The sequence below is a fragment of the Antennarius striatus genome, chromosome 11 (genome assembly GCF_040054535.1).
Source record: "Antennarius striatus isolate MH-2024 chromosome 11, ASM4005453v1, whole genome shotgun sequence".
Taxonomy (NCBI): Eukaryota; Metazoa; Chordata; class Actinopteri; order Lophiiformes; family Antennariidae; genus Antennarius; species Antennarius striatus.
This window is the reverse complement of record NC_090786.1, coordinates 9,753,082-9,769,167: the sequence shown is the minus strand read 5'-3', so window position 1 is coordinate 9,769,167 and position 16,086 is coordinate 9,753,082. Positions and strand designations below refer to the sequence as shown.

The 16,086-nt window shown below is 38.1% G+C and overlaps 1 protein-coding gene across 1 annotated transcript in view; it reads left to right on the top strand.

Annotated features, from left to right (window-relative positions):
- The window catches only part of sorcs3b (sortilin related VPS10 domain containing receptor 3b), a 46,588-nt gene extending 31,702 nt beyond the window's left edge, over positions 1-14,886 (top strand). Inside the window, exons 16-27 of the mRNA XM_068326923.1 lie at positions 111-244; positions 822-935; positions 1,213-1,384; positions 3,507-3,693; positions 3,906-4,039; positions 4,380-4,503; positions 4,815-4,927; positions 5,271-5,405; positions 8,099-8,198; positions 8,955-9,060; positions 9,147-9,307; positions 13,250-14,886. Of these exons, the coding sequence (XP_068183024.1) occupies positions 111-244; positions 822-935; positions 1,213-1,384; positions 3,507-3,693; positions 3,906-4,039; positions 4,380-4,503; positions 4,815-4,927; positions 5,271-5,405; positions 8,099-8,198; positions 8,955-9,060; positions 9,147-9,307; positions 13,250-13,314 (1,545 nt within the window). The 3' untranslated portion in view covers positions 13,315-14,886. The remainder of the gene's footprint in view (positions 1-110; positions 245-821; positions 936-1,212; positions 1,385-3,506; positions 3,694-3,905; positions 4,040-4,379; positions 4,504-4,814; positions 4,928-5,270; positions 5,406-8,098; positions 8,199-8,954; positions 9,061-9,146; positions 9,308-13,249) is intronic.
- Positions 14,887-16,086: the final 1,200 nt, after the last annotated feature.

The following is a 16,086-nucleotide window of genomic DNA, read 5'->3' as shown; positions in this document are numbered from 1 at the left end:
TGCTTTCATTTAATTAAAGCGTAGTTATGAACAAAAACCTTTCTGTTCATCCGTCCTTTACAGATTTTCTTTCAATCTTGAGCTTGATCATGTTTCTCTTTGTTTGATAGGGAGAGCTGTGTGTGATGGGTGAGAAGCAGATCTATATGAAGCGCCAGCCAGGCAACCATTGCATGCTGGCCCAGGACTATTCAAGGATCTATTCCTCAGATCCGTGCCTTTGTACAACCTATGATTTCGAATGGTAATGCCTTCCCCTATCAGATTTCCCTAATGAGAATATATTATAGCTAAGACTTTTATCTAACGGATACCTATTTTCTGACATTACCTGTTTACCGTACAACCCCTCACCTTTTAGCATCTAATTCCATTACACTTGATTACTCCTGCTTATATGTATGTGCAATCAAAAACAGAAGTCTCAACCTACAGAATTGAATATGCCTTAATAACCCTCTTACATTAAATTTCGACTGGATGTCCAATACATCCCTATTCAACGAGTCTAATTACAGTTTTGAAATTGTAAATGGGAGTTAGGAACTTTTCATCGTGCAACTGTAATTACCATAATGTCAAGTGACTTATTAGAATTCAATTAATAATGAATCACTAAATGAATTTTGAATATCTTTTATCCATCTGCCTGAAATTCTGTTTGATCCTGCTTGTCTGACAATCATGTTTCTGGTTATGCTCTTAAAATGTGCCATGAAGCTCCGACTGCGGAGCATTTTCTCCACTACAAAAGCTCATTGAAGCTAGATTATTTCAGTCGCCGTGTTTATCATTTCATGAAGTACTCTTTTTTTTGGCAGTGATTACGGGTGGGAACGCCAGGCAGACGGGAAGTGCTCCCCTGCTTTTTGGTTTAATCCAAATGGTGCGACTAAAAGCTGCAGCACCAGCCAAACCTTCCTTAATAGCACAGGGTAAGTGGTCCTCAGTGTTCAATCCGTCACAAAACAATATTATTCCATTTCTGCTTGTTTGTCATGTTGTCTAGAACACAAACAGAACATTCTGCTTCACATCCTTAATGGTTCAGGAAATAAAAATCCACCTAAAGCTGCGCAACCTTGACTGTGTCCTAATTCAGTGTTAGTACAAAATACTCAAGTGTGTATATTTATGCAAAGGTGTACATTTTGTAAGGTAGTACAGAGCTGTGTATAAACTTTTTTTTTTTTTTTACATAATGCTTTGAAGGTATCGAAAGGTTTTGTCCAACAACTGTAAGGAAGGAGGGAGAAACGTGTTCTCCCCCAGGAGACAGGCATGTCGTCCCAGACCTCCCCGAGGCCTCCAGCTGTCCACCAGTCAGGGAGAGTTCAGTGCCACTGTTGGAAGCAACGTGACCTTCATAGTTTACCTTGATGATGTAAGTCATGCCAATAAACTTTTGCAGAGTTATGTATTAGTACCATAGCTGTAGGTTCAACAGATAACATAGATACTGTAAATACTAAAAATGACAGAGGAAGCTGTTTTTATTTATGAGTCATATTTATGAAGGAATACCACTTAAGTTTCATTTACATGTTAAAGGATTGCTTATTTTAAAGGGTTTACAATGTATGTGGAGTGCATAAAAATGTCTAGTTATTTAAAACCCCAACATTTAGGACATAATTATTATTAGATTATCTACAAAGAATGTTATTGATATCAGGCTTACTGGGATGGAATTGCTCATGTGGTGGAAAATAAGTAATTACCAGAAAGCAACGTTTGCCATAGGTTTTTTTTGGTTTGTTTGTTTTTGTTTTTCAGAGACAGAGTTTTTACAGTGATTTATACGACAAAGGCAGAGAGTTTCATGGAATGGCATTCCCTTAATTAATAATAATAATAACAACCATCATAATCATCATCATCATTATTTGTGTGCTCTAAGCTGAACCTATTCTGTACAACACACATCTCGGCTCTTATAAAGGAAATTGGAAAAAGCTGAATTCCCTTGCCATGTTTTTGTTAACCTTAATGGCCAAGTAATGGGATAGAAAGTATTAGTTTATGTTTGATGCCTGTGCAGAGCCCAAAGGAGACCATGACACCTAACCCAACCACAGCCTGTTGACCTTACTGCCATTTGGTAACAGAACAGCCTTTTCTCCATCATGAAAAGTTATTTATTGTGTGTGTGTGTGTGTGCGTGCGTGCGTGCGTGCGTGCGTGAGTGCGTGCGTGCATGTGTGTGGGTGTGCGTGCATTCGTGCGTATGCGTTTGTGTGTATGTCACATATATGAGACTATAGTAGGCTTTATAATGGGAATGACAACATGCTATAGGGTGACCATGTTAATAAGCTGATATTTAGCAGATATAACGGTATCCATAGTCAATATAATATAATAGCTTTTGAATTACGACTGTGATTTGTTTTTCACATTTGGGTTTTAAAATATTGAGTACAGAATAGAATGTAGTTCTGACCTAAGGAAAGTGTTAAAAAGTCAGAAAGTCAGACAATGACCAATGTGTGTAGAATTACTGGAACCCATAAATGTCAACCTGCTGGTGGCACTAAGTACGCCTTATGGAATAATAAACATCTAAGCAATTCATTCTCTGGGAAACAACAAATGCCTTATTAATATAATGATAATGAACACCCAAATTATTAGGATTTCTTCCCTGAGGGAGAATGTTGGTACCAAATTTAAAGACAAGCTATCCAATCTTCGTTAAGCTATTTCACAGAATAAAAAAAAAGCAATCCATGCTGGTTTAATATGACACAGTAGGGGATCGCCAAAGTTGTTATTATACATCCTCTGGGAACCATGGACGTGTGCAATACTACCAACTTTATAATGAACCAAATAGCTAAAATCAAGTAAGAATGGTTGAAAATGTACTTTCCCACTCCCCTCTAGTGTAAACATGCAGATAGTTTTCTTTTTATTTGCCCAGTTTTTGTGATAACCCAATACCATGAGGATGAATTAAACAGACATTATACTGTAATTGGTACTACTTTCTGTTGAAACAATAATCTTTGTGAAAACTTGTCATTGTGCTATAACTACACTAATCTACGCATATGCCTAAGTATTGCATTTGTATGGTGCCAGAAATCCTATAGAAAGAATATCTCTAAATTTCTGGATTGCTAGATACCATTTGGGGACAAGATATGTTTGTATTTTTGAAATTCAGATGGAAAAACACTTCAATAATGGGAATTGTATTTCTTTTGATGATTTCATCAGTTGGTGAAATTGCACTAGATTATAAATTGATCCCACGTACTTTGGGACACCTTCATAGCGTCTTTTGCCTCCACAGCTGTTTTCACTTTTCTTCTTATCTAAGTTAAATTCCTGTGTCCATCCACTCTGAGTCACCTACAAAGTGTTTGCAACACAGCATATATGACATTTCAACTCAAGTACTGCTGCAGTGGACTGTGCTTACTTCACTTGGATTTGGTCTCATTGACGTGCTCTGACTTAAGCTGTTGTGACAGAGGCCATGTCTTACCACCTGTCCACAGGGAGACTCCTTGAGAACCAGCATCCAGCTGGATTTTGGGGATGGCATCAAGATCACATACTCTAACCTGAGTCGGACTGATGATGGAATCAAGCACATCTACCAAACAACCGGGATTTACCGAGTGACAGCTTCTGCTGAAAATGGCCAGGGATCTGACAGCAGCACACTGTTTTTACACATCACCAGTATGTGAATAAGAAACATCGTTACTCACATGAAGCGTGAGCTCTTTCATGGATAGTCACGTTCCCAATCTCTGAATTCGTTTCATGGTCATGGTTCTATTTCTTTAATCCCATGCATGTGGAATAAAATGTACATGAAGCTGTGATCATAGTAATATGTTTGGTGATTTTTTTTCTGTACACACGGGTATATTGAATGTCTGTCACCTCAGGTCCAGTGGAGCGAACGTATCTCTCAGCTCCTATGGTAGCCATCCGGGGGAAGGAGGCAAATCTGAGTGTGACAGTTTGGCCGAGCCACACCAGAACATTGACATTTTTCTGGTGGTTTGACAACAGCACTGAGGTGAGAACTTTTTCCTCCCAGTATTGCTCCACACACAGTCTTTTGTTTACTATAATCTTTTTCATTTCCCAAAGCCTCTGTTGAAGTCTGTGTTGAGGTTTGCTAAGTGCGAATCTATTAAGCTTTTAAAGAAATAGTAAAAATGACTGCATGTAACCGGACCGTGTCTTTCCAGAGGATCCAGTTAGGATGTTTGGTCCTATATTTATCACATTGATTGCATCCACTGCAGCATCCCTTCATCATGCAGTATGTCAGGGGCTGCACATGTATGGCGTGTTATATATTCGGCAGAGGTTTGCTTTTTGTGAAAAACTCTCTTTTGTTTTCTGAAACATAGCCCATTAAAACCTTGGAGGGAAGCATCTCTTACACATTCCAAAAAGAGGGAAAAAACAAGGTCACTGTCCAGGTTGCATCTGGAAGCACTATAATCCAGGATTCAAAAGTTATAACTGTTAAAGGTGAGTCTGGGAGACAGTCTTCACTACACATTAATTGATGCGATGCACATTCCATGAATATGCAATACGCTATCTTCAGGAAAGTGTGATGCATCTCGGTCCACTCTGCAAGCAGCTCCATGTTGATGTCAGCGTGGACTCATCTAATGAATAATATGTCACAATCGGCGAACACGAAATCTTGAGGAGCAATTAACTTTAAGGCATACATCGCTAAATGAAAAAAGACAAAACCACGCAGCAGATTAATCAAAAACCAAACCAGATGTAGCACTCATATTCTAAAAGACACCGTTTTATCTGTCTTGCAGACTTCTTCAGGTCATTGCTACTGTCATTTTCACCAGTTCTTGATGAGCACAATCCTGACATCCCAGAGTGGAGGGAGGACATAGGGCGTGTGGTGCGGACAGTTCTGTCACAGGTACATCAACTCCCTATTGCTCTGAAGTCTTTCCAGGAGCCAGGACTAGTCTCCAGTGCATTCTGGGGTTTTTATTATTTCATACTTGTGTGCAGTATTGATAAAGCAGTCGTGATGTTTTATGGTCCATGTGAAAAATATTGCCTTTTTTTTTAGTTTATTGCTGATGACAAGTAGCGATGAATGGTCATAGTGTGAATTTGAATTGAAGTTGTCAAAATGTTTGCCATGAGACTTTATCGATTGAGAGACTTTGACGTTGTTGTCCAAACTTTAGAAACAGCTGCCTGAAGTTTAACATCCGCAGTGAATTAGGTCTGTCTGTGCTGTCCCGCTGCTCCAGGTGTCTGGGGTTCCTGAGGAACAGCTGCTGGTGTTTTTGTATCCGGGACTGCCATGTTCAGCCGAAGTCTTTATCCTGCCATATGAGCAGACATCAAATGAGCACAAGAGAAGCAGTGAGGAGGATCTGGATAAGGTCAGAACCAGGAACTGTGGAAATTTAAAAGTAATGTGTGTCATTGTATTACTACAGCAGTTGGTTCACTTCTTCTAATATGATACATAGATAATATACAGTATGTACTGTACATCACAAATAAAAATGCAGTACAGGCAAACCTCGGTTTCAGACCACAATTCGTTCCAGACGGCTATTCGAATAGCGATTTGTTCGAATTCCAAATACATTTTTTCCGTTACAAATAAAGTAAATGGTCTTAATCCGTTCCAAGACGCTAGAAAACTACTTTTTTTTTCAACACAATATGTTATTTCATAATGTCATTTATATATCAAATTGTATAGTAATGAAACATCAAAGAAATGTAAAAGAAAGAAGCAAACACGAGAAAGAAAGAAAGAAAGAAAAAAAAACATTAACGTAATCAGGTTAGCCTAAGGTACGAGTTACCGTCGTCTTTTGGACAGAAGTTTACGGTACCGTAAACTCGTACCATAGGCAATGGAACGCAAATTAAGTGAAAAATTATTGAATACAGTAAGCTAAAATGAAAAGCACATTATAGTTAAAGCAATAGAACAATAAGGATAAGAATTTCTACCTTTGTGGTGGTGAACACTTGGCAGGAGAAAGAAAGAAAAAAAATTTAAAAAAATGAAATGGTTATATTTATCCTGTGATGTGTATTTTAAGTTATTTTCCATTTAATGTCACCAATTTTAGTTTATTTTTACTCAAAATCTCTGAATTTTCACATTTACCGCTGAAATACTGATCAGAGACCTGCGGTGAGGCACCAGCCAGCCGTGCCTCACCATGGATTGCGTAATGACTCAACTAGCTGTGCTGGTATGCTATATAGTGAGACTGTAAAGCTGTCTCTCTACATGTCGCTATTAAAATGTTCAAACACGTTTGCTCCATGAACTAAATTCCCATAATTTAGTGTATATAATGTACAGTGTTTTCTTTGTCAACAACTGCATGTGTGTAACGTCTTTCTTGAGTTGAGCGGTCCTGAAACAACTGGGGAAAGGCCCAAAGTGAAGCATGCAGTACTCGTGCCTCATGGCAGCCATTCATTTGTTTTTTCCGCTCGGCTTGGAACAATTTGAACAGCTTCAAATACACTGATCGTTTTTGACTGTGTGACATGACTCAACGCAATACAGGAGCCAATGCGCATCACAGAGCATGGACGATGCCTCTGCTCTGAGTTCGTTGTTACAGAAACCTGCCAGACTGGCCACTAATGTGACCCAGTCCGAATATAGCAAGATCCCATTTGGACTGTCTGCCAAATGGGATCTTGGCAGACAGTCCAAATGGGTCAGTGTGGATTGTCACCCTTAAAAAATCAGATATGAAAGGGAGTCTGATTGGAATCCAATTTGCAGTCTGAACACAGACTACGTAACAGCCAACAAACATGGTTCAGGCAGCTTTTAGATGTGTGTTAATATACAGTAGAGTATGCATTGGTGTATGTTGAAGTGGGTTTTCTTAGTTTTTCTTTTTTGCTACTGAACAAAAAGCTCAAAATACTTTTTTGTAAATACTCTTATGTATAAACTTACACATTTCAAACAGTTTACACTTTCATAAAAGCAGATCTGAACAGAACTGAAACCCAGTCAGAATATTAAATAACTATTAAATAACTATTATCTACAACAGACATATACACATTCAAAATTATTATAAGAAAACCAAAAATATGGAAGCTCTGACACCGCACATTTAAAAAAAAGTAGTCTACATGATATCAAGTCAAAGTCAAAGTTAACTTTGTTGTCCAATCTACCATATATGCATGACATACAGCTCAGATGAAATTGCAGTCCTCTCAGACCCATAGTGCAACAGGTAGTACAACACAGGCAGTACAACAGGCAGTACAACACAGGTAGTACAACACAGGTAGTACAACTCAAAGTATAAGATGAAACACAAAAGGACGGTAAACATCTCTACAGACTCTCTGGTCACATAAGGGGAAAGTGACATGTGCGCAGTCACTGAGTTGAAGGGGGAGAGAGAGAGAGAGGTTGTTAAGGGCTGGGCGAGGGGAGGGGCAGGGCAACATGAGGGTAAAGTTCAAGGCTGTGGAACGGGGCAGAGCAGGGAAGGAGTTGAGCCTCCTGACTGCCTGGTGCTTTTTTGGCTAGGGATGCAATGTTGCAACTCCATGACAGATCCTCGGAGATGTGTACACCCAGGTACTTGGTGCTGCTGACCCTTTCCACTGCAGCACCGTTGATGGTTAGTGGAACATGCTGGGTGTGTGCTCTTCTGAAGTCCACAACAATCTCCTTTATCTTCTCCACATTCAGATGGAGATTGTGTCCTTGCACCACATAGCCAGGAGGCTCAGCTCATTTCTGTATACTGTCTCATCCTTGTTGTTGATGAGACCCACCACAACCGTGTCATTTGCAAACTTTGTGAAGAGGTTGGAGTTGGAAGTTGGTGTGCAGGTGTGGGTCAGCAGAGTGAAGAGGAGGGGGCTCAGTACGCATCTTTGGGGGGCCTCCGTGTTCAGCGTGGTTGTGCTGGAGGTGTTGCTGCCGACTTGAACTGCCTGTGGTCTCCCTGTCAGGAAGTTCAGCAGCCAGTTGCATAGGGAGGTGTTGATATGATAAAACATTCTATCGATTGTTAAATAATGTATCTCTCTATTGTGTTTTTTTGTTAACTTCCTAAAACAGGTAGCGGATATTTTTGCCACTGCCCTGAACCAAGGCCTGATCCAGTTTGAGCTGAAGGCTGATATTCGTATTATTGTGTACATGACTCAGCAAACTTTGGGTGAGTTTGTTTCCAGGCTTTGAAAAACAGAGACATGAAAAAACCTTCCAAACATAATTTATTCCAGTGTACTATTATATGACTACACAGCCTCAGAGCATTTTTTCTGTTCATTTAAGTACAAAAGGTAAGTGACTACTATGAGATGAAGCCATGATAGAAGAGAGTATACACAGGATTTAAATATCTTCCACATTGCATCAGTTTTACACCTGGGGCTGTGAGACTGTAATACTCATTCAAATCAGCAAATCAATGGCCTGATTGACAAAGAAAGTATTTGGTATGCACTGAGGAAATTGGCTGGATCACCAGATCATTAGCATATCTCAAAAATGTGTCGATCAACCTTGCACGGCTTTACCCTTTTCATCCACCAACTGATCTGTCTTCATTTGTGTCTGCATACAAAGGTCTGTGTTACCTTTAAAGTGACGGACAAAGGTCAAACACTTCATGGGTTCCTATCTGAAGAGAGAACGATGGGTGGAAAGGAGAAATACTTTGAATATTGCATCTCAGCATTTAAAATACCATGACTATGCATAAGCTACCTGCATTGTGGACTCCATAGGGAGGCATGAGACCCCCTGAAGGTTTTCTGTAATATTCTGAGTGGATAACATGCAGAGAGCAGCAGTTGAAACTGTCATTGTTGCATGACGTGAGGTAATGAAAGGGTTTAGTGAATAAACAAAGAAAGGGTCAAATGAATTTGTCAAAGTGTGACGCTCTTTTGATGTCTTTGCCTTTCAGCACCGCTGGTAAATTCTAATTCTATCCATAGTGGGTCGGCAATGCTGATGCTTCTCACTGTGGTATTTGTTGGTCTAGCAGCATTTTTCATCTACAAGTTCAAAAGGTTTGTTTATTTAGAGAATAAGAAATATTGACCGAACTCAACTGGAAACTTTACACAGCCAATCCTCACAGTATCCTCATCATCAGGAAAATTCCTTGGATTCACGTTCAGACTGAGGACAGCCACGAGAAGGAACCAGAGGTGATCAGTACGGTCGGACAGAATGAAAACATGTCCAAGGTCAAGCTCAGTGAGTTTCCTCCTCCAAATGAATTCATGGAGAAGGAGCTGGAGGCCAGGAGCAGAGGTACATCCACTTTCATTACTGGAAACAATGATGGTCAGGGATGTATCAGTTGTTCTATTGAGTCTGATAGTAGGCATTTGTATTCATAAAATTACTCTAATACCTCTTTAATATTAACCTATGTACCATTAATAGTAACTAAGTCAAGGGAGGAGCGATTTAACCTGTGCTGAAATACAGTAATACCTCGCTTATTCACGCTTCAAAATGCACGACTTCACTTCACGTCTTCATCGTGGACTTTTAGTAGGTAGTCACGTGACACAGTACGCGCATGCGATTTGCTGACAGCATCCATGCGTGTGCTGCGTTCCGAGACTCATGGAACGAAGCACACTTCCGTGAAACACAAAAGTGCTTTTAACAGTCTATAAGAGTGTGGGAAAAGGTAGTACAGATAGAAGGTGGTTTAATATCAGTATGGGAGGGTTAATAAATGTTTAAATTACTGTGTCGCTATATCGCAAAATTTTGTTTTTCACAGGTTGTCCTGGAACTCATGAACTTCAATAGAAATGGTGACAATAAAATTGGAGCTTACTGCAAATTATACTTTGCTAAACATTTGGTAGAAGGTGTGGAAGCAATTTTTACACTTGAAAAACCAGCATAGTTGCACTTCAAGGTGGTGTCTAATGACTGGATCATGGTAACAGCTATAACTTTAGCAGAAGCAAACCATGTTGTACATAATATGTCACTATTGGTCTGTATTTGGTCTATTGCTGACACTACAGTGAGTTTGTTATACCACGTCCTCAGTGTTCTGGTCGATAAAGTTAAGTTCTCGTCTTCATTCTGACAAATGTGCTACTGGTGCATCACTAATAATGACGTATTGTACAGGCTATAAAGCAATTTAAATCATGGTGGAAGCTAATTCATGAGTTCAACCACAAAATATTTTGTGAAGTTTATGTTATTAGGACTTAGATTTAAAGCTACAATATCATACAATATCATACATGATACTATATTAATACGAGTACTAAATATATTACCGTCTGAGCAGTCCTCAGGTGCATTAATATAGACCTTAAAGATAACTTCCACCTGAGACTCTTAATGATGATGTGTGGTTTATACTCAAACACAGTGGTAGTGTTTCAATTTAAACAAAATCTCCTCAGTGAGTTTCTGTTGTATACGAAGTGCTGGAATGTGTTTATCAATGCAATATCGTGTTAAAAAAAACTGCCCACCAAAAGCAAAAGTTTATGTCACAATGACAGGACAACATCAGGATATCAGGATGACATTGAATGTGATGTTTTTAAGATGAGTACTGTTTGGTCCCTGCAGAAGGTGACGATTCTTGCAGTACTCCTGACACAGAGATGTGGGCTGCAGCCCTTTTTTCCTGGTCATTCAGCACTTTTTGATATTCTTCATTTCTCAGCTGTTTCTAACTTTGCTGATCTTTAACAATTTAACTCCTTTTCGGTCACTTTCAAAGTGTTTGTTAATAAAAAAAAAAGGCAGCATGACCTGTTATTTTTTGGTTAAGAGATGAATTAAATGCATTTACAGCATGCTGTATTTAATTTCACCTCCAATATAAAGCATGGTCTGTTACAAACACGTCCGTCAGTTTGACATAAACCTGTTAGTTTTTTTGTCATTACTGTGTTTAAAATATACTTACAGCAATATAAAAGGTATAGATGGGCTTTTCCTCTGAGTCTCATCTTCCTCTAGTCAGTGGGAAGCATCCCCCTTACCAGGGGAAACACATTAACCAGGTTTAATTTAATTAATGTCTCTGTTCAGTGATTTTATGTTTTCTCATTTTGGTCCAAATGTCTTTAAAAGCTCTAAGAAGAATCCATCTATTCATTGATAGTCCCACAGTGCAGCGAGACGAAGTAACAGAAAATTCAAGTTGTAAGATTTCAGCAGTTAAACCAGGGCTAGTTGGTTAATTAAAATCAAAATTCAAATGAAGTATGAGAATTGAAATGATATTAAAACTAAAGTGTTCCAGCTATTATTTACTCCTTTTTAAGAATTCACAGAAATTTGTATTTCAAGAGAAATAAGAATAATTGAGCTTTTAAAGGCCATCAAGATAAACTTGGATAAACTGGTATCCTTGAGTATTCAGGAAAATAAGCTCATGAATGCCTATCAGTGAGTTTTTTACATTTTGAAGAGTATTTTATAAACTTGAGGGATTTAAAAACACTACAGTGCGCCCTCGTTCTTTATGGTTAATGTGTTCCAGGAACCACACATGATTAATGAATCTCACGATAGAGTGACAAACTATTAATCTTATTATTTACAGTAATTTAAACGTTTATGACCCTCCCCATACTGATATTAAACCACCTACTATCTCTATTACCTTCTCCCACACTGTTATTGACTGTTAAAAGCATTTTTGTGTCTCACGTAACTCCGAGACTCACGGAACATAGCGCACTTCGGATGTCGTCAGCAATAGAATGCGCGTACGGTGTCATGTGACTGCCTACCAAAAATCTGCGATGAGGTGGAGTCGCAAATTGCAATGCACGAGGGCACACTGTACTGTGTTTACGTGCTTGTGGTGAAAATAGGACTTGTATATGAGGTTATACAAGTGAAGTACTGTATACAACATTTTATATAATCAGTGATGTTATCATAGGGTACAGGCCTTGTACAGATAGCAGCCATGCAGCCCACGCCATGGCATTCTTGAAGATTCTATTTTTTTCATAAATTTTTATGCCTTTTTACTAGGGAGTGGTAGTTACTAAGGTCATGATGATAAATTGGACAAGAAAAAAACTAAACTAAACTCCTACATTTCAGGATACAACCAAATTCAAATTAGACAAAACCTTTTTTGAAGAAATATGTATAAAATGAACAGTGTTTTTTTTTAGGCTTTAGGCTGTGCAGTTTTCACAAGCTGTAGGGGGCTTGCAAACATGAATATAAAATAATACAATAATAGTTCAAGCCGGGGTTTGAATCATTTTCTCATTAAAGTCACTTATTACATTATATGAGGTGAAAATAAAATGAATACTTCACAATGTCCTCACTTAGGAGCTACTTTTAAAACTAATACAGATAAACGATAGAGAGCTTTGTCACATAATACTTATCAAAAAGAACTGGAGGTTTTACCACAATCACATAACAAGTAATTAATTATATGTGATTTGAACAGTTGCCGCTGGATGAAACATTCAGGGCACCTCTCAAGTTCTTTTAAATTTGATAGAGTTGTTGAGTGGTTGATAAATACAGACCCAGGTATGTTCCCTCCCGGACACCCAGCCCTTTGAAGGCAGCTCATCTCGGCTGGCAGAGGGTGATAAAGTAACATGTGTAGAAACTCAGTGGGCAACTAAACCTTGTTGCAGACTAAAATTCTAAATTTAAAATTCAGTCAATGCCATAACAACTCTAAATCTCGTGAGCATTTTTTCTTTAACAAGTATTAGGTGACTGCTAGATCCAGACCTTGATAAATTTACTGCAAGGTTATTAGTTTTGTAGATGAAAAATGAGCTTGGCACTTATTTGGAGATAAACCACCTTTGAAAGCGCCAGCATCTACACAATGTGAGCAACCTCTTGCAGCAATCGTATCTTATCCATCCATCGGTAGCTCAACCCTGTTTGTAGAGGCCATGTTTTTTGAGATAACAGGGGTATCGTTACAAAGAAATCACACACATTAAAGTCAAAATACATGGAAACCATTTAACCTTCATGTAAAGAAAGATTAGGAAGCAAGAATGAACTTTAGGTGGCTATTTTGATGTTAAAATCTCTTAATTCTTTAAAACTCTTCAAAATCAATTTTGATATCAAATCTTTTTTGTTTGCAAAGATAAATTTCTCTTGAATCATCAGAACAAGCAAATTGCACTGGGCATTTGATGACAAAGCAAGAGAGTCTTGAGTATTTCTTCAATTTTGTTTTTGTTTGCATTTTTCCAGGAGGAATTGGAAGAAATATGGAGAGAATTGTTACAAGGGAATTTCCAAACTGTACTAATGTCTAAAACAAGCTCTCTGTGACAGAGTAAGTACATATTGTTGTTACAATAGTGCTGAAACTGTTTGCTTTGTTTTTTTATTTAGCTTAGTTGCTATTGTTCAGTCATGTTTTTAACTCATATGCATAGTTAGTATGTACTTTACAATACTTAATGAAGGTAAATCCATCAGGCCAGAGCTGGGGGCTTCTAGTTTGAGAGCGGTGACTGCTGAAATTCACTGATAGCTGTATTACCAAGCACAAAATTTGCATTTAGCATCAAGATACCCCATTATACTTAGGTGTTCTGCTTTGAATCAGGTGTGTATTTCATGAATAGTCAAGTGTCCTTGTTATTTCTGGCAAATTATTCACTGAATGTTGCATATCACATTCTACAATTAAATTTTGACATGTCACAAGCCAAATAAATCTAAAATATCTTCTCACAAATTAAAAAAAAAGTGCCGTTAACTTATGTATCAGTGAGAATGTATTGTTTACACCTGTGTACATTAAAGTTTTGTGTAAAAAGTTTAATGTAAATTCATTATTATGACTAAATATGAGGATAAGTAAGCCCTAAATGAATGTTACTTATATACATTATTATATAATAACATTACTTATTGTTCATGAATTTAAACAATACAGTTTATCAAGAATTAACTTTATTCAAAACTTTCTGTACATTCTATTAATGGAAATAAAACCTAAAACAATAACGACAGACTCTGACTAGGCCCCGTCCACACGATGACGGAATTTTTTAAAAACGCATCGAAAACGATTCGCGTCCACACGACAGCATTTTCAAAGAAATCTCCGTCCACGCGTAAACGCAGCAGTGCGTTTTGAAGACGGCTATAAGCATGCCAAACCATGTGGTGGCAGTATTGAGTCAAATTTTATCCAATAGGAATCCTCCGTGTTTTGTTGTCACAACACATGGGCCCATAAATATAACGTCACAGAGGTTTTCGTCGCAGGCAAGATGTCAGCGTTTTTAAAACGTTGCAGATACACCGTCCATATGACAACGCAGACCCAGCGTTTTTTTAAAAATCCACTTAGTCCAGCGTTTTCAAAAAGTTGCTTTTTTGTTCCGGATATCTGCGTTGTCGTGTGGAGGGAAGGCATAAACGCAACAAAAAAGTTGCGTTTTAAAAAAATCTGTCATCGTGTGGACGGGGCCTAGAGATAGCTCAAGTGCCATAAGACATGATGTTAAATGCAGCCCTATATTCTCTGGACTAATGCATTTACCGCCCTGTAACTGGAGGTTGTTGGGTTTTTTTTTAGTTTTGAATATAAAGTGGAAAGAGAGCAAGAGAATTATGAATACAGTATTTAGATGTTCTGTAAGATAACATGGTGCTTTCAATGACCTTTTCTAAGATGATGGTTAACAACAATAACATGATATATGGATGTGAAAATAAGGTCTTAGTAGTTGAAACACTGAAAACCTGTACATAAAATAAGATGGGATGTGAGTCTAGCTTCACCATAATCTTTTGTAAAATTTACCCACTGAAGAGGCAGTGATATATTTCTGTAACTGAATGGACAGTTCACGCAAGATCAGTAAAACATATATACAGTATATATATATATATATATATATATATATATATATATATATATATATATATATATATATGAACACAGTGCACCCTCGTGCATTCATGCATCAACGCTCGCGACTCCACCTCATCGTGGATTTTTGGTCGGCAGTCACGTGATACCATTCGCGCATTCTATTGGCTGACGGCATCCAGTAGTGTGCTATGTTCTGTCAGTCTCAGACTTTCGTGAGACACAAAAGTGCTTTAAACAGTCGATAAGAGTTCGGGAAAAGGTAATACAGATAGAAGGTGGTTTAATATCAGTATGGGGAGGGTTCACAAATGTTTAAATCACTGAAAATAATAAGATAACTAGATCGCAATTTCAATCGTGGATTTCTCAATCGTGTGTGGTTCCTGGAACGCATAAACTGCAAAGAACGAGGGCGCACTGTATATATTTTCACAACTTATCTCTTGTGTTATTTATCTGGATCTGGGCTAATGAACTGGCAACCACCAGGCCAAAACAGGACCAGGAGAGGACTGCAAAGCTTTGTGGCATAACGGGAAAGAAATTTTGCCCAGGCATTAGGATTACTCAGTAGAACCATTTGAGCCTTTCAGCTACCAACGGGGTGGTCTGGTGCCCCTCACGTAAGTTACAGTATGTCCCATAAGGTCAAGGTAGTGCCCAAATACAGCATATGTGATAAATAAATTACATGGATTAATTAGTTCCAATCCAAAAATAGATATCAAGTAACACTGAACTAATCGTTTTGATAGTGAACAAAGAAAAGTTTGTGGTTTCCTGATGTGGGCCAGGATCACAATACAGTTAATCATTTGGCGATTGAAAAAAGTATTTATGTATAGGATGACATCATCTCCATCAAAAATCTGTCAGCCTACAATCATTTCATATGTGGACCAGAGAGGGAACATGAGATTCACGTTTTACATGTAAATAGTCGCGCACATTAATCATCACATTAAATCTAGCCTGGTAAGCTTGTTTAAGCAGATTTTTTTTGCATACACATGTATTTTATATCCTACTATTGGAAAATATACATATTTGAATTTGTATTAGAATTTTAATATGTGCAGATGGCACTCAGTTTTTTCCACGGATGAGAGGTTCATGCTCATGATAGGATGACATGGAAACATTATTGAAATCCTCCTCAGATGAGCTGTATAACATTAGTTAGCAGAGCTAGCCT